This window comes from Ceratotherium simum, chromosome 9, assembly GCF_057802395.1.
Source record: "Ceratotherium simum simum isolate JZ-2026a chromosome 9, ASM5780239v1, whole genome shotgun sequence".
In the NCBI taxonomy this organism is placed as follows: Eukaryota; Metazoa; Chordata; class Mammalia; order Perissodactyla; family Rhinocerotidae; genus Ceratotherium; species Ceratotherium simum.
In genome coordinates this window covers 73,846,214-73,864,622 of record NC_141908.1, presented here as the reverse complement: position 1 = coordinate 73,864,622, position 18,409 = coordinate 73,846,214, and the positions used below count along the sequence as shown (strand labels likewise).

General features: G+C 39.4%; 1 protein-coding gene across 1 annotated transcript; it reads right to left on the bottom strand.

Moving 5' to 3' along the window:
* Positions 1-1,230: 1,230 nt before the first annotated feature.
* On the bottom strand, positions 1,231-18,285 carry COQ10B (coenzyme Q10B). The gene is made up of 5 exons (XM_004426760.3): positions 18,113-18,285; positions 13,524-13,673; positions 8,883-9,075; positions 4,252-4,353; positions 1,231-2,272 (listed from the first exon to the last, which is right to left on the bottom strand). The coding sequence occupies exons 1-5, from the start codon at positions 18,232-18,234 to the stop codon at positions 2,105-2,107; spliced, it is 735 nt and encodes a 244-aa protein (XP_004426817.1). The 5' UTR covers positions 18,235-18,285; the 3' UTR covers positions 1,231-2,104.
* Between the last annotated feature and the right edge of the window lie 124 nt (positions 18,286-18,409).

Below are 18,409 nucleotides of genomic sequence, written 5' to 3'. Positions count from 1 at the left end.
AGTTGACAGCTACAAGGTTGGTTCATTCAACCCTGGATGATGTTAAGAGTTTTGAGTTGACTTCCCTGGAGTTATCTCGCTTCTTCCCTCTTCGTGAAAAGATGGCAGATGTAGCTACAAACTTCATGTCTTCATGCAATCAGGCAAAAACCAAAGAAGAGAAGTTTCTCTTCCAAATTTCCTTCTGCAGAGAGAAAAATCTTATCTAGTGTTCCCATCCCATGAGTCTTCCCCCCGCCAGATTCCACTGACCACATGCCACTTTAAGAAAAGTTTCTAATGGTGTTGTTTTCTCTCTTACAGTATGGAAAGCACAGATGCCAAATTTCAAGTCCAAAGGTCATGGCATCCAGACTGTTGTACTAGATAAAGCAAACACAAGAGCATAGATATAGGGGCCACAATGCCTGAGTTTGTATCTTGTCTCTAGCACTTATTGTGACCTGGGTTCTGACCATACTTAGGGAACCTCCTGAGTCAAAAGGATAGCTAGATCAAGGCAACATTTCGGTATTTCTGGGCTCCCTCATCAAGATACCATCTACATACTATCATAATACCAGCCCAGTTATATCCCAACCACTAAGTTAGATTCTGAACCTAAGAGTTTACCTACAGCATTTGTAAGTATAGCAGTATAGTATAGGTTCTTATTTCTGTCAAAAGAGAGGTAGTACTGTACAGAGAAAAAAGAAAATATCTGGGTCTTATCATTTGCCATATTTTAAAAACTTCATTATTTAAAAGGTACATAATTATATACAAACTACTTACGCTCTGGGAAGACACCTCATCTTTAAGTGGGAGGATACTGCTTTACCTGTGTGAAGCCACAACCAAGCTCCATGTAAGTAGACTGTCTGAGTCCTTCACCACTGTATAACCAGCATCTGGCAGAGAGCAGGTACTCAAAACAGATTTATCGAATAAACTGATGCAAACATGCATTTATGTAGGATACAGAGGTGGCTGCAAGAACTAATTATTGAGGTCCCTTGTTGATCTGAGGAAACAAAGTTAATAGCACAATGATTGGACGAGCAAGGCAAGAGGGTTGTTGGGTATGGTGTGCAAGGAGGGAAGGAGATCAATATCGATTAAAGGAAGACTGAATTTTGCCTAGATTTGTTTCTGTGCAAGTATTTTTAAGACATAAAATGCTATACTTCAACTTTACTGTGTCTATGTAAATACATATTGAAACAATAAAGAGGATTTCAATAACCAAAATAACTGTACAAAAAAATAAACAAATTAACTTTATTAAGTTACCACTTCAGTCCTTACATTGATTTGTTTACAAAAATATCAGTTTGAAATACATTATTGAAAGTGAGGACACACAATAAATAGAAAATAGGAATGCATGGTGCTGGAGACACACCAACTAACTTCATCTGTTGCCCACTGCTGTAGAAAAATCTGACACACAATCACCATTATTGAAAGAGCAGTCAAAGTACCTGGGAGGGAGCTGCAAACTAGGAGAAAAATAGCTTAAAGCTCTGGACCACTCACCAAAAAAAAAATTCACTGTTTGTCTGGGAGCTAACCCCAGCATTGAATTATCTACTGCTACCCATAAGAACAATTTAAAAATAAGAAAAGTGCCAGGGAACCTTCATTAACAGTATTTTTAAGTCAAAGTTTTTACGTTAAATATCTGATGATTACTCAAATATCCTAAGCCATGAGGCAGGCCCTACGCAATAAGTTATAAATAGTCTGAATTTAACAACTTAAATGTGATATGGTTAATATAATACATACTATGTGAGTACTCAACCTTTCAGGTAAGATGATAATTAAAAGGTTTAAATTTACAGTTTCAATTTCTGCTCAGAAGAGTGATGTCAGTATTCTAGCAATAGTGATGACATCCCATTATTGTGAATATGTTAATGTATATATTGCTTTGAATTACACTTGATTGCATTCTATGTACATGTGGTTCCATATTCCAAGTGCAAATTTTCAACGGTGCAGGTTTACAGTTAAGCTGGGGTTAACAAATGCTTTCCGACTTCTAAAAGCAAATGAACAAAGCACTTCCTAAAAGTGAATTAACTAAAGTTACAAGTAGGTGACCAGTTCTTTTTTCCCTTTACGTGTGATGAACTTCATGAAGCATTAATTCCCGAGGTATATTTGTTTCTGGACCATACAGCTTACATGCTCTTCTTTCAAAGGCAGTTACCATCTGCTTTACAACTTCATCGAAAAACAACGTGGCAAGCTGAGAATGTAGAAGTGAGCGAAATTCAAAGGAAATCTGTAGGAAAATGTTAATAATTATTTTAGGAAGATCTTTCTTTCACTAAATCTCTACCTAGGGTAGCAGTGTTCACACTGTGAAATGGGCTCCTCAGCTCAGTATCTAAGGCAGAGGTGGGTCTACCTAGCTGAGGTTTTTACACCCCTCAGAAGACGGAGTCCTATTTACTGCAGTGAGCACAACCACTGTGGGCACAATAAGCTTAAGGAAACCAGGCCAATGAGTCTCATTTCAAGGCAAAGAGTCTGCTTTCATTAAGTTAAAGAAAATCGGAAAAAAGCTTTGCTGAATACCACCTCTATTATTCTGGCTTCTTATTAATTGCCCCTTTTAGATCGACTCTACCTCCCAAAACAAAATAAGGAAGGGAAGTGACCCTTCTGACAGGTATTCCCACGAGAAACAGCAGCAGGCAGATGAGACTCATCCATAAAACAGATGGGGCAGGTGGTTCAATCTTAAAGTAAGCAATGATTCAGAACTTTACTTATACCCCCTCAAGACAGAATTCAAGGCAAACGGTTTGAGAAATAGTATTTTAAGGACCAAATATCCACTAACTTTTTTTTTTTTTTTTTTGTGAAGGAGATCAGTCCTGAGCTAACATCCATGCTAATCCTGCTCTTTTTTGCTGAGGAAGACCAGCTTTGAGCTAACATCTATTGCCAATCCTCCTCCTTTTTTTTTTTTTCCTTCCCCAAAGCCCCAGTAGATAGTTGTATGTCGTAGTTGCACATCTTTCTAGTTGCTGTATGTGGGACGCGGCCTCAGCATGGCCAGAGAAGGGGTGCATCAGTGCGCGCCCGGGATCCAAACCCGGGCCACCAGTAGCAGAGTGCGTGCGCTTAACCGCTAAGCCACCAGGCCGGCCCTCCACTAACTTTTTTAAATGTTTTAATTTTTCATTTTGAAATATTTCAGATTTATAAAAAAGTTACAAAAATAGTACAAAGATTTCTCATACACTCATCACCCAGATTCCCCTATTTTAATGTCTTATACAACCACAGGGCAATTATTAACACCAGGAAATTAACAGAGGTAGTTAATACTACCAGGTAACAAATAATGCTATTATCTAATCTACACAAGCCTTATTCAAATTTTCCCAATTGTCCCATTAATGTCCACTAGTTTTTTAATGAAAGCGACTCAAGAGCTGAGAACAGTATAACGCAATCAAAATTATGACCATTTCTTAAAATGTAATGCTTGAGTTGCAAATACAGAAATAATTCATATATTACCTACTGGCAAAGAAAAAGCCACAAGTGGCTTTAAGTTTTCTATAGCCAAGGTAAGGTGAACAAGAAAATACCACAGTCCCTAGATTCTAAAAACATGTTCTTCCCCTTTGCACTTTATTTCTGCATCTTAAGGTACAGATCAATGTGTAGATTTCACTTGGTGTTAACAAACCATTAAGCTGGTAGTCAAGTCATAGCATGTGTCTTATTTATGGACTTGTGAAAACTGGAAAATAGAGAAGGAATAACTATTCAAGTTTCAAAAAATAGAACAGAAGGGCCGGCCCTGTGGCTTGGCGGTTAAGTGCGCGCGCTGCGATGCTGGTGGCCCGGGTTCGGATCCCGGGTGTGCATCGAGGCACCACTTCTCCGTTCATCCTGAGGCCGAGTCCCGCATACAGCAACTAGAAGGATGTGCAGCTACGACATACAACTATCCACTGGGGCTTTGGGGGGAAAAAAAATAAAATAAATAAAATCTTAAAAAAAAAAAAAAAAAAAAAAAAAAGAACAGAAAAAGGGAAAGGTTCATTAGCATTCTTTCTTATAAAGTCAGTACAGAAAAAGGTATTCAATACTGAGAAATTTGGGATTTTTTAAGAGTCTTTCAGTAATCACTATGCACATGAGATTATAGTTATGGCATCTGGTTCAAATAAATGGATTATTCCTTCTTTCCCAACTTCACCTGATATTTGGAACAAATCAAAGGCTTTATGAGAGACTTACTGAAAAATCCAAGGTACAACTTCTTGGGTAGCCAGGAAGACCGGGGCTAAATCGCCAAACACTCTCCAAATGATTGAAGAGCTTCCCGTCAGTACAAGATGCCTAGAATAAAATGAAAAATAGAACCACAGTGAAATATTGTTGGGATTGCCCAGAATCTACAATTGAGGATGATGTCTTTGAAAATTAAATATTTTTATAGGTCAGACCACAGGTGATAAAAACGTATCATTTTTGTCTTAGTACTCAGAAGCAACCTCTTGCCAGCATAAGCCGTTTTCTTTTCTGCTGGGACCCCCAGGACTGCCAGTTGTTGTCTCTTCCACTGCTATCACCTGCTGTGCTACTCAGAATTCTCTCCTCCAGTAGCAAAACAGGAAGTGATTTTCTGAAGTTTATTTCTAGTCCTGCCACTTACAAGTGATCCTGAACAAGTTAACTCCCTGTACCATATTTCCTTAATCTGTAAAATGAGTATAATACCTATTTAAACTACCACTATGAGATGGCTAAAACATTTATAAGGTTATCTGGCACAGATCCCTAGCACAATTCTATAATTCTTTCTACCCAAAGATTTTTCTCCTGTCAGTCATATTTAGTCTTTCCTTCACTCTTGACTCTTTATTTCTAGAGGCCTCTACGGTTCCAGTTTTTCTGAAAGTCTGGCCCTGACCCTTGTCCCTGACCCTTGTCCCTAACCCACTGCTTTCTGACTTCTGATCTCAGTGTTCACATTTTATGTGTGTGTACATAGTGACACACAATACTTAGCAACACTACGTGCAGTGCATCTCGATCATTTCCCATTCTACATCATTTAAAAAATGCTGATTGAGACCCACTAAAGAGTTGCCTCCTGCAGTGTGAAAAATGGTGGCCACAATATAGTCATAAATCCATTGTTAGAAGTGATTACGACCTTCAATGAAGTGCAGCTTCTTTATTTACTATCCTAAGATGCTATCTAGGCCTTATTATTGTCCTAGCAGACAACTGACCTCAAGAATACATATCACCTTCCCCCAGCAGCAGACCACTTTTTAAATTCCTGTTTCAAAGTCTATACCTATTCCTCAATTAAGCCTTATGCTTCCAGCTCGTCTGGCATATCCTGGAGCCAATAAATGATCAAGTGCCTCCCCCCCTTTTCTCTTTGATAACTTATTCCTCCCAAGAGTTTAGATTGTCCCTCCCCTGAGGCTATACACTACAGATTAGAAAAACAAGGACTTGCATAGGTAAACTCTTTTTCCCCCAAGTAAACGGACTCACTTTTTCTTCCCCAGCTATAGCCTCCTTAAACACAGAATGTAGGATTATTTCTCTGGCTATATCTGGATCTCTCCACAGATAGTTCAAACTGGGAGCCAGAGAGCTAAAAGTCTATCGGCAGTTTATTCCTCATTTCCTCTTCATCTAAACGCTTCTGAAGCAATTATCAGATGGTAACATGGTAGAATTATTATAAAGATCAACTGCATCCACACTTAAAACTGTTTATAAAGAAATGCTTTATTTACACATTTATAAAAAGAAAATATTATTTTAATTTTTAAAATGGAAATCAGTGACTGTTTTATTTATTTTTTGGGAGGAAGATCAGCCCTGAGCTAACATCCATGCTAATCCTCCTCTTTGGGCTGAGGAAGACCAGCTCTGAGCTAACATCTATTGCCAATCCTCCTCCTTTTTTTCCCCCAAAGCCCCAGTACATAGTTGTACGTCATAGTTGCACATCCTTCTAGTTGCTGTATGTGGGACGCGGCCTCAGTGTGGCAAGAGAAGCAGTGCGTTGGTGCGCGCCCGGGATCCGAACCCGGGCCGCCAGTAGCGGAGCACATGCACTGAACTGCTAAGCCACGGAGCCAGCCCTGAAAAACTTTAATAGCTGAATTTAGTCATATTATGCTAAGTCACTGGGGAGAAGTGAAAATTTTCTTCAAAGGGTTCTGCTATATTTATATATAGTGCAATAATGGCCATCTAATTAAAAAAAGGCATGAAAAGTCTACAATAAAATCTTATTATTTCAGTTATCCAACTTTAAGATAATACATTCTACCCTTCTTTACAATCACATATGAAGCTTATAGGAAATTTAACAACGAAGGAGAAACAGCAGTTGGGAACACTCACTACAATATACCATCTTCCTCTCACTACTTTTTCACAAAACGTGTCAGTGCTGTGCTCAAATCGATAATCTAGCCCAAAAACCCACAGATTTTTACTGATATGTTTTGATAGGGACAATATTGCCAAAGACCTCATTTCTAACAGCAGAGATACTAAACACAGTAGGAGGTGTTATGATGATGACCTACAACGGGTTGTTCTGATTGAACTGACCCAGACCATACAAACTATGCTATGTAAAATGTTTATATTCTGAACCAGGCAGTAAAATTCACTGAACTGTTGCCTCTATTAAATCTGCTGAAAACTTTCAAGGGCTTCTGGCCATTACAGATCGTGTAGAATAGAATTACTGACACAAGCACACTGAGGCAGCTAATAATTCACAGAAAATGTCACATGGCTTCTGCTGCTCCCTTGGTTATAATGATTTTTATTGTATGTCACATATGTGTATTAGGTATTAAAATCCAGAACCCTAACCCAGCGACAACCAAAAGCTGAGCACATATAGTTGTGGGTTATTCTCAAATATATCTTTAAACAATAATTAGCACATTGAGGCAGCTTATTTTAATGGAAAAATAGGTTTGGAATCAGACACATACAGTGTGAACTTGTTTAAGGTCCTTAATTTCCCTAAGCCTCATAAAACTGAGATAGCAATGATCATATAATACATATTATTATGAAGATTTTTTTTTCTAATAGTTTCCTCCCTCCTTGGCAGTGGTGAAAGTTACCAAGATTATTATGAACATCTCTGGACCTGCAATAACCCAAGAACACAGTAGTGAGACCTTCATAAGCAAGGAGCTCTCATGACTCCTGTCATTGTAGTCCTGGTGTTGAAGATACAGAAATGAAAAAGAGGATCTCCCATTCCCTCAAACAGCTCAATCTGGTCAAGTAGAAATCCAGATGAAGACATAAATTATACTAGAGTGGTAAGAGAAATAAGTAAAGCATCTACAAAGCCCAGAGGAATCACCCAGGTAGGACTGATTATCCATATGAAAGGAAAGAGAAAGCAACACCAGATGGCTAGAATTTGAAGGATTAATAGGCAAGGAGTTAGGTTTATTACAGGCAGAAGAGTGAACAATACGCAAAGGCACAGGGCTGTGGAGCAGGAGCTGTATGGTGCATCCATGGGACTTTAAGATGTATGGTATTGCTTGAACATTAAGTGTAGTGTGGTTGGGGGGGGAACATGGGGGGGGTTGGATGAGCCGGTGAGCATGATAAAGCAATTGACTTTATCCTGTATGTGTTAAGAAGCTAGGGGGAGAAAATTAGATTTTTTTACAGTTCAAAAGGTAGACACAGCAGAATATATTAAAATTTAAGTTATAGAGGTTGAATGGCAAGAGACTGAGGTCAGGGAATAAAAAAATTTTAAGATTACAGAGAGATTCGCAGGTGTCAGACAGACTGAGCTGGAGCCTCGCTGTGTAACCTTGGGCAAGTTATCTAACTCTTCTAAGCCTCAGTTTGCTCAACTGTGGGATGGAGACTAGTAACGTTTGAATGTCAAAGGGCTGTTGTGAAGAATAAATGCATAATTTAAGTAAAGCACTACAAAGAACTCAATAAATGTTAGCTGTTCTAAGAGAGGCAATGCAGTGCAGTAGGTAAAAACTCAAAAACCATGAGGTAAACAGGTGAAAACATTCGTAATAATGGTAAAGTCCCAGAGTGGGGCATGGCCTTTCAAGCGGAGTCCAAGTTTTGAGAGCCAGACTAGGGTGGACTCCAAGGTCTTAGCTTCTCTGAACAGTGTACTCTTCTGGTATGAGAGCTGCACGCCTTTGAATGTCTGACAAAGAGCTGACAAAGGCATTTAGCTCTGGCCAATTACCAAGAAATGATTTCACCACTAAACCCCGTGGGCACAAAACACAACTCAACTTTTAAAGTCTTCAGTTACCACACTCTAGGAATTCAAAAGAAATGGGTGTTACTCTATGGAATTCTGCCTTTTTGTGTGTTTAAGTCTGAGTACCTTTTCTATATGTGTACCCTCCTCTGACAAAGGTAAGACGATTGATACAATGCATGTCACAGTACCTGGTATTTCAGGACCTGGTACAGGACAGGATGCCCTCAACAGTGTTTATGTTCTCCATTTATATCTTTCTACCTTTCTCCAGCCTCTCATCACTTTCCCTTCCTTAACTTAAAAAAAAAATAGTGCAAAGATTAAATTACAACATTTCTCACTTGTGTGGTCCAATCTTTCCTGTGGGTCAGTAGTCCTCAACAGGAGGAAAAAACAAAAAAGTTCTCATTTCCATATTCTAGTCAAGTTTCTATTTGGAAAGAATAATGCTAACATTGTATAAAATAAAGGAGATATAATAAATGGCTTATTTTTTTCCCTACTTCTCCTATTAGTTTAGGGAAATCTTTTTAAGCTATTACACTTTAACCAATTTGATATAATCAATATTCGGGGAATACTTAAAAACAACAACAACCAAAACTATTACCTTTACCAAATGTGGTTTCACCAAGGTTACTACTGACGTATAGCGCTCCAATACAGGCGGAAACCCAATTTCTAATCGTGTTTTGCAGTATCCAGATCTCCTTGATATAACATCTGATTTTTTGCACCAAGGAACAAAATGCTTATAATCCTCCATTCCTGATACCACATCGTACATTTCCTGCATAGAATACCTTTAAAAAAAAAAGGAGAGGTGTTAACTGCATCTAGTTATATAATATACATATACTTCAAACTGAATATGAATAAAACTTATCGTGTATGAGACAACAGGTCATTTGGCACACATGCTGAACCACACTCTGGAATGAACGACTTCAAAGCAACACAGAAAATAAAAAGGGAACTAAATATATGTATATAGCAGAGATCACAATTTGACAGACCACAGGTTGGATCTGGCTTGCAGATGTGGTTTTTAAAATTTTAATTAGTGGCCAGCATTTAAAAATTGAGAGTTTGAGAAAAAAACTGGAAGCAACCTAAAGGTTTATCAGTTGATAGACATTAATAAATGCTTAATATAATAATAAATGATTAATAAATTACGGTACATCCGTATTGTGGAACTCTGTATCAGTTACTTAAAAGAATTAAGATTAAATATACACTTTAGAGCAAAGAGGTTTACAATATATTATATGAGAAAAAGCACATTATGAAGCAGACAGGATATGTAGGATTCCATCATCTATTTAAGAAAAATCACAAGTATTTCCTCGATTTTAAATATTTGATATTTATTTTTTCCTGAAAATAATTATGTTAATAGAATGTTTATAATAAAACTACACTTAACAGTCCTAGAAGGATACAGATTAAACAATTAACAGTTGTCAACTCAGGAAAAAGAAGCAAGAGTAAAGATAGATTAATACTTTTGGTATAATACTTCTATAGTGTTAGGTTTTTATACAAGCATGTACTATTTTTGCAAGTAAAAAAAAGAAAAGAAACTATTCTAGAACACAAAGAAAGGAAACCTCTCATTCTTTTTATGAGCCAGCATAACATCCTGACAACCCAAACCTGACAAAGAACATAAAAAACAAAATCTATAGACCAACATCACCTGTGAGTACTGAGGCAAAAATTCTAAGTAAAAAACCAACAAATATAATCAAGCAATGCATTAAAAAAATACAACAATCGGGGCCAGCCGGGTGGCCCAAGTGGTTAAGTGTGACAGCTCCGCTGCGGCAGCCCAGGGTTCGCTGGTTGGGATCCTGGGCAGGCACTGACACATCGCCTGTCAGGCCATGCTGTGGCAGGCATCCCATATAAAGTGGAGGAAGATGGGCATGGACGTTAGCCCAGGGCCAGTCTTCCTCAGCAAAAAAAGAGGAAGATTGGCAGATGTTAGCTCAGGGCTGATATTCCTTTCACACACACACAAAAAATACAACAATCAAATGCAACTCATTTAATGATGTATGGAAGGTTTAATAGCAAGAATTATATTATTATAACCACATTAATTAGCCAAAAGAAGAAAAACCATATGATTCCCTCCACAGACGGTAAAATACCAGAAGCATTCCCATTAGAGTTAGAAATAAGACAAAGATGCTGGCTATAATCATTGTTATGTAGCATTGTTCTGAAAGTATTAGTCAAAGTAATTAAATCAGAGCATGAAATATGAGGAATATGTGTGAAAAAGAATTAGGCAAAATCGTGAATTAGCAAGTTATAGGACTATCAATTCAGAAGAGAATCAACTCAGAATCCAGTAAGGTAGCCTGTTAGGAAATAGATAAAAATGAATAAATACCCTTCCTATAATAACAACAACAAAAGAAAACAGTAGCATAGAAATACAAAATACCTAGAAATAAATTCAACAGAAACACTCCAGGGCTTAAATGAAAAAACAATGACAACAACACTCTATGGATACATGCAAAAGACAACTGAACAATGAGAGTCAGACAGATTATTCTTGGTTATAAGGATTCAACAATGTTAAAACACAGTTCACCTCAAAATGATATAGTAATTTAAACAATCACAATCTAAAAATATTACAAAAGGATATTTTTGGAGTATGACAGAATGAATCTTTATATACATTTAAATTAATCTTTACGATCATGAAATGAGGCCCACGGCGGGGTGGGGGGGGTGCTTCTCCTCCCCAGGTTTTCAGACACTTGGAAATAAATGTTAAAATAAGCCCCATGAAGAAGTATGAAACGCTGCAGTCTGGAAACTAACTGCCATAAAAGTTGTCTACAACGACTAAGAAAGCAGTACAACATGGCCGTCAAGGGGATGGACTCTGTAGTCAGGAAGGACCGTGTCCAAATATTAAGCCTACGACACAGTAAGCCACATGACCCTGGGTAGGCTGCCTAACCCCTCAACTTCATTTTCTTCATCCATAACTGAAAAACACCTCTACAGGGTTCTTTTGAGGGTTAAATGAAATAGTTTCACCATAGTGCACAATGCTTAATAAGCACTTAATAAATGGTAGCTATTATTATGTATTTATGTCAAATGTGGGAGAAAAAAGATAAGATGAAGATCATTAGATAAGACCAATTTATAATAAAAAGAATTTCAGCCTGAGAAAGAATACAGAAGCAAGTAAGGATAAGTAAATATGGTGGGAAAAATGAACTTTGGAGTCATGACACTTAATGTACATTCTGTTTCTGAGCTTCAGTTTCCTCACCTCTAAAATGGGAATAACAATATCTAGTTCACACAGCTGTTATGAGAACTAAATGAAACAATAAATATAATGCACCCAGCAATGCCTGTCAAATGGCAGGTACAAAGTAAAAGAAAGAGATTGGTAGTGAGTTAAGAGTAAAGCAGACCGGGCCGGCCCCGTGGCTTAGCGGTGAAGTGCGCGTGCTCCGCTGCTGGCAGCCCGGGTTCGGATCCCGGGTGCACACTGACGCACCGCTTCTCCGGCCATGATGAGGCTGCGTCCCACATACAACAACTAGAAGGATGTGCAGCTATGACATACAACTATCTACTGGGGCTTTGGGGAGAAAAATAAATAAATAAATAAAATTATAAAAAAAAAAAAGAGTAAAGCAGACCAAGTCACTATTTGATTTCTTTTTTTTTTGGGAGGAAGACCAGCCCTGAGCTAACATCCGTGCTAATCCTCCTCTTTTTCCTGAGGAAGACTGGCTCTGAGCTAACATCTATTGCCAATCCTCCTCCTTTTTTTTTTCCCCCAAAGCCCTAGTACATAGTTGTATGTCATAGTCGCACATCCTTCTTGTTGCTGTATGTGGGATACGACCTCAGCATGGCCGGAGAAGCGGTGCGTCGGTGCGCGCCTGGGATCCGAACCCAGGCCGCCAGTAGTGGAGCGAGGGCACTTAACCGCTAAGCCACAGGGCTGGCCCACTATTTGATTTCTTATCTTTTTGTTGCCATTTCTCTTTTTGGCAGATGCCAGCTGTGGCAAAGATGTCTACCTATCCAAGTATTTAGGGTCACCTGACATGGTGTTCTTGCCGGGAAGTGGCTGCCCACCAGGGGGCTACAATTCTCAGTCCCCCTCCTGCATTTTAGATGGGGGTCACACGAGTAGTTCTTGCCAATAACATCTGGCAGTAAGCACTGTGCGTCACTTTCAGACCAATGTGGTTAAGAAGAAGGTGTATCTTTTTAAGAGACTCTGAGACTAGGCAATTACAAAAGCCACAAGTTGAATGGAGCCCAGGCTCCTGATTCACTATTTGGAGAATTGCTGCCTAGGGATCGGAACACCCTCTTGAACTTTACATGAGAAAGAAATAAACTTTTGTGTTTTATCTGCATAGCTGCTAGCATTACCTTAACTAATATAGTGACTAGCCAGTAACAGAGGTAAATTTAGTGACAAAAGCTATGAGTCAGCTGAAAGTCCTTTACTATAGAAAAATCAGAAGGGAAAAAGTAACTGAATAAAATTAACAAAACACACTTTTACAAGAATTCATGTGATACTGAACGGCCTATATGAAGGGATGCCGTATTTCTGGGATAGCAGAACTGCAGAGTCTCTATCCTCTGTTGTATATACCCCTAGATCAGGGGCCAAACCTGGCCCACTGCCTGGGTTTGTAAATAAAGTTTTACTAGAATACAGCCATGCCTATTTATTACACATTGTCTATGGTTACTTTTGGGCTACAAAGACAGGGTTGAGTAGTTGCAACAGAGACAGTATGGTCCACAAAACATAACGTATTTACTATCTGGCCCTTTACAGGAAAAGTTTGCCAAGCTTTGCTGTAGATGGTAGGATCTTAGCATGTCTTTATGTGCTTACCTATGAATGTGTGTATGTGAGGGAGCTATATAAACATATTTGGCCCAACATTTCAGTAATGTAGCCATTATAGAAAAGAACAGTGCACAAAAATGCAGGTCATAAACAGTTCAGTTATCTCCTTTACATGTCAAGGTTTAAATCTACCCTATAAAGTTACCATATAATTATATTCATTCAACAAATATTTATAAAACAGCAAGGGCTACGGAAAGGCCAACCTAGAAAAACCAGAGCTGAGTCTGTAAGAAGAGAATCCAGAAAAAAAGAAGCATGATACTTTATAGAAAATTGGGAACGTGCTCTTTTAGTAGAACTAAATTATTATATACAAACCCTATAATTCTCCTCTCTGAATATTCTTTTCTTTTGTTTATTAATGGTGCAGCAATTCTGAAGAAAGTTCTTGCATATATCTCCTTAGGCGACACTGAGGTATGTAGCGGAAGAGTTCTGCTCATCAGTATACCACAGGAAGCTAAATATCTAAAAAGACAAAAATTACCTGATTTAGAATAACATTGACAATTACAAGAAAACACAAATTATAGAGATTGTAAAATAACTCACACTTTAGAAGTCTTTGCAACTTTAGAATATTCCTGAAAAAAATACACACACAGGTGCACACACACACAAAATAAGCTCCTTAAGCACCATGAAGAAAACTAAAATAACAGTTACAGTCAGCGTTAGAAGCTTCTGACAGAAAAGGTCTCTCTCCCAGAAAGCTGGCTTTCAGTCTATACTCACATGTTACAACATATTCTTGCCATATGCTTGCCAGAATATTCATCATTTATTTTTCAACTCATCTTATCTACCCAGGTTGTTTTCGCAGCTGGATCCATGGAGGTTCCTTAATTCTTGATCTACTCTATGAGACCTGAAATTAAGTCTCACTCTTGGTTTGGAGATCTGGTGGCCCTGCTCTGTTCTACTCTAGCTTCCAATCTCCATTTCAATGCATATATGTAAAAACAGATGTCAAGGTAATTAGAATGTTAATTGTTTGGGGTACTTCTAAATATAGATGGTTCTATACTCTTGTTCACCTAAATATTTTTAGGCTTTCCCTAATAAAATTATTGCATAACTATTTTATACTACTATTCATGCATTAGTTCACATACTTATTGAGCTCCTATTGTGTGCTAGGCAGTAGGGACATAACGATGAATAAAACAAACACGAACCTTAAAAGACTACATTCTAGTTGAGGATTAAAAAAACGTGCTAAAGGGGGCTGGCCTGTTGGCATAGTGGTTAAGTTCGCGTGCTCCGCTTTGGTGGCCCGGGGTTCGCAGGTTCAGATCCCAGGTGCGGACCTACCCGCCACTTACCAAGCCATGCTGTGGCAGGTGTCCCACATATAAAGTGGAGGAAGATGGGCATGGATGTTGGCCCAGGGCCCATCTTCCTCAGCAAAAAGAGGAGGATTGGCAAGAGATGTTAGCTCAGGGCTAATCTTCCTCACACACAGACAAAAATGTGCTAAAAAAGAAATGGGAATGGGGACATGTAATTAGGACCGCCTTTAGATAGGGTGGTCTAGGAAGTCCTCTGAGGTTATATTTCAGCTGAGACATAATGGTTAAGGAGGAGTTAGCCATGCAAAGAGAGTAATAGGTATGTATTTACATAATAAATATAATCTCTCTCTCACACACACACACACACACGTATGTATGTATACGGGAGTAGGAGCGGTAGATGGGGGCATTCTAGGTAGCAGGGAACAAGCTGGGCAGTATCCTGAGACTGACAAGAACTAACAGTGTAGCAGCAGTAATAGCAAGCCAGGGGGAGAGTACTATGAAATAATGTTAGAGAAACCAGTTGGAACTGGATCATGCTGGGGACTACTGGCCAGGAAAAGGAATCTGAAATTTATTCTCAATGAGAAGTTGTTGAAGAGTTCCAAGTAAGAGAGTGATATTTCATTAAATCAAGTCTTCAAATCATTTTTAAAAGGGGAATGGGGTAGCCTGGTGAAATCTCCCTATGTTATCACATATAAAATTTGATTTATATAAAATACGATTTACATATAAATAAAATTTCTTTAAGGACACTGAAACCCTACAGTTTGGCTGGGGAGGAAGAGAAAATCAAGTCAAACAAAGAATGGCTGAAGAAACCGAGAATATTCAGCCAGAAGATAAGGGACGATACCTGAGAATATGGCTTCAAAATGTAAAAGAAAAGCCCCATTAGAGACAAATTTGAGCTCCATAACACAAGAAAGAACTTTTGAACAATTAAAACTGTTTATAAAAATTGGATGGGCCAGGGCCGGCCCCGTGTCGTAGCGGTTAAGTGCGCGCGCTCCACTGCTGGTGGCCCAGGTTCGGATGCCGGTCGCGCACCAACGCACTACTTCTCTGGCCATGCTGAGGCCGCGTCCCACATACAGCAACTAGAAGGAAGTGCAGCTATGACATACAACTATCTACTGGGGCTTTGGGGGGAAAAAATAAATAAAAAATTGGATGGGCTTATTCCAGAGGCAATGAAACAGAGGTCAATGAAAATGGTTAAGCTAAATGCTGCATGACTATCTGTTAGAATGTAATGGAAAAGAATCAAACACATGAACTGTATGGATGAACTTACCGGCCCCTTTTAAGATTTTAGGATTCTTATGTATCCAGCTGTAAAAAACACTTCAAAAAATGAATAATGGGGAAAATATGGTAAAGCAAGATGGCTTTGTGAATTCTAAGTTTTCTAGGACAAGTAGTATTTGATTTTATAATGACATAAGAGCATATTTCAAAGACATCAATGATATTCTTTTTTAGTCAAAAGAGATTTTAGATAGATTCATCCAGAGAGAATAAGGGTGTTACCTGTTCCCGAAAATCTTTAAAAACATGATTTGTTATGTGAATCTTATTTTAAAGGCAGAGATAATGTTAAAAGAAGCCTATTGTGATTTTTTTTTTGAGTAAACCTACAGAGTTTGCTTAAAAGTAGGATTATACTAATATAAATGAATGACTGTTACTCTGCTAAATGAAGCAGAACAGTGGAAATAAAATAATTAGGCAGTTAATTTAGCTTCCCCCTTTAAAAAGAACCACAAAAAATAATTTAGGATCTCTGTTAGCCATATTGATTACAAAAACCAAATTTGGTGTGCAAAATGCCTAATCATCTGTTTCCCTTCTAAGACATTCTTTAGATATCTTTAACTGTTAGAACAGTTTTACCTATTTTTTTCCACTTTTTGTATAGATACCTCGTTATTTATTACTAGAAGCCAATTATGTGGCAGATACCCCACACAATTATTAATTTTCTGATAAATTAGTATCAGAAAAGGCAGCATCTCTGAGATAAACTTAAGACTCTTGCTTCTGAAGAGGTGAACTGGATGTCTGGTTGACTAGGAAGCTTACTTTTCACTGTATGTATATAGTTTTGAATTTCGTACCAGGTTCACGTAATACTGCCCTCCCAAACCCCCCAAAAGAAACTCTACACAATCTGATTACAATCACAAGGTAAATATCCGTATTTAAAGAAAGCTAATAGTTTTCCCGATCAGTTTGCATACTATGGTTACAATGCCCTGGACAGCACATCTATTCTCACACACTATCAAGGATAATGTCTTCAAGTGTAATATGAGGAACCATACAGTCATATACATGGTTAAACCATGAAATGAAAACTGGACCAGATGAAGGACAGCTTTTTCGTCACTCATCTTCCAATACTACATCTCAAATAATCTTATAATAAAGGCTGGAATCTTACGCTTAAAAGCCTTGCAATGAACTCATAAACTCCCTCTCTCTTCGTTATCATAAGCAGTAAATATTTATCTTAGAATTGAAGCCTTAATTTGATCACTAAAACAATCGTATTTGGTCTTTTGCTCAAAATTCACAGTTTCGTTTGTCTGCAAGCCAACAACTTTATAAGAGTAACACAAGCAGATCTAAACTATGATAAGATGTGTTCTGCTTGGAACTACTTTTTCAGATTATTTCCTAAAGCAGGAGTAAACGATATGAGGTATCGATTGATATGATTTTATTTCACTTTCAACCACTATTTGTCTAAAAGGTTTGGAGCTGGCTGGGTTGCTGGTATTTTAAAAATTCTTCATTAAATCTCAATGTCCTGGAGCTCAATCAGATTTGTGCTTTCTCCCTCCATCCCGTACTGTTTACAATTGAATTCATTTTAAACACTAACTTTAACTTTCAAGCATAATTGATTACAATGTCATTAGTAAAAGGAAACTAATACGTAGTTTCTAATAAGTATGGAATCCATGTCTCCACCTCCAACTCCACACCCCCCCCCCCAAAAAAAGAAACCAACCAGGAATTCTGGTTCAAGGTTACAGGACCTCTAGTTACAGTGAAGTGGGACAAAATCCAAGTGCCCTACTTCGGCTACCTTCAGTTCTGCAAGCACCAAAGGGCGGGGGCAAAGACCTCTACCACAAGCTGGGAAAGCACGTCTGGCCATCTGGCACGCTAGAAGAACAGAAGGCGATCACTGCCAGGCCACAAACTCCCACACGCCCAGCAGCCGGTAACCCTTGCGCTGTTGTTAAAACTTTTCTACAACAGACCGTAGGGGAAGAGACCGGAAGAACCCGAAGGCGCCGGTCGCCGAGTCGCTTTATCAGCTGCTTCCGAAGTCGCTTCGCCGATGATTCACCGCCTCTCGCGAGAGCAGCGAGCCACGAACACAGACCGGGTGCTCGAGCCAGGCCGGCGAGCCTCCGGCCTGGGGTGATGCGCGCCGCGCCCGAGTCCCTCAAATGCCGAACGCAGGAGACCCCTTCCTCCAGGGACGCGGAAACGCATCCGGTCTGGCGCCGCCTCACCCCAAATCCCCCGATCCCTCTACTCAGCAGGCCCAGGCGGAACACCCTCGTCTCGGCGCCCTATGTTTATTACCTGAAGTCCCGCGCGGGCCCCTGCGCCGGAGCCTGGACTCCGGCTGCGGCCGCCGCCTTCGGACGGCATCCCAACACCACCTTTCTCAGGGCCCTCTGACCGGTCCGAGCTGCCATGATCATGTCACTGAAGCCGGTAGCCACCTCCGGGACCGGGGCCGCGGCGCCGCCCTCCTCCGGCCGGGCCGGGCCGCCCGGCTCCGGCGCCTTCCAGCCAATCGGCGGGACCCTGCGCCGCCAGACACGCCCCTCCCGCCCTCCCCGATTGCGCCCCTCTGACGCACGTTCCCACTGCCTT

Coding starts and splice junctions, on each gene's coding strand:
- COQ10B (XM_004426760.3), bottom strand. CDS start 18,234: ATGATCATGGCAGCTCGGACCGGTCAGAGGGCCCTGAGAAAGGTGGTG. Junction 9,076..13,523: donor TCAGAGAGGAGAATTATAGG/GTTTGTATATAA, acceptor TTTTTTTTAAAG/GTATTCTATGCAGGAAATGT. Junction 2,273..4,251: donor GTTGTACCTTGGATTTTTCA/GTAAGTCTCTCA, acceptor ATTTTCCTACAG/ATTTCCTTTGAATTTCGCTC.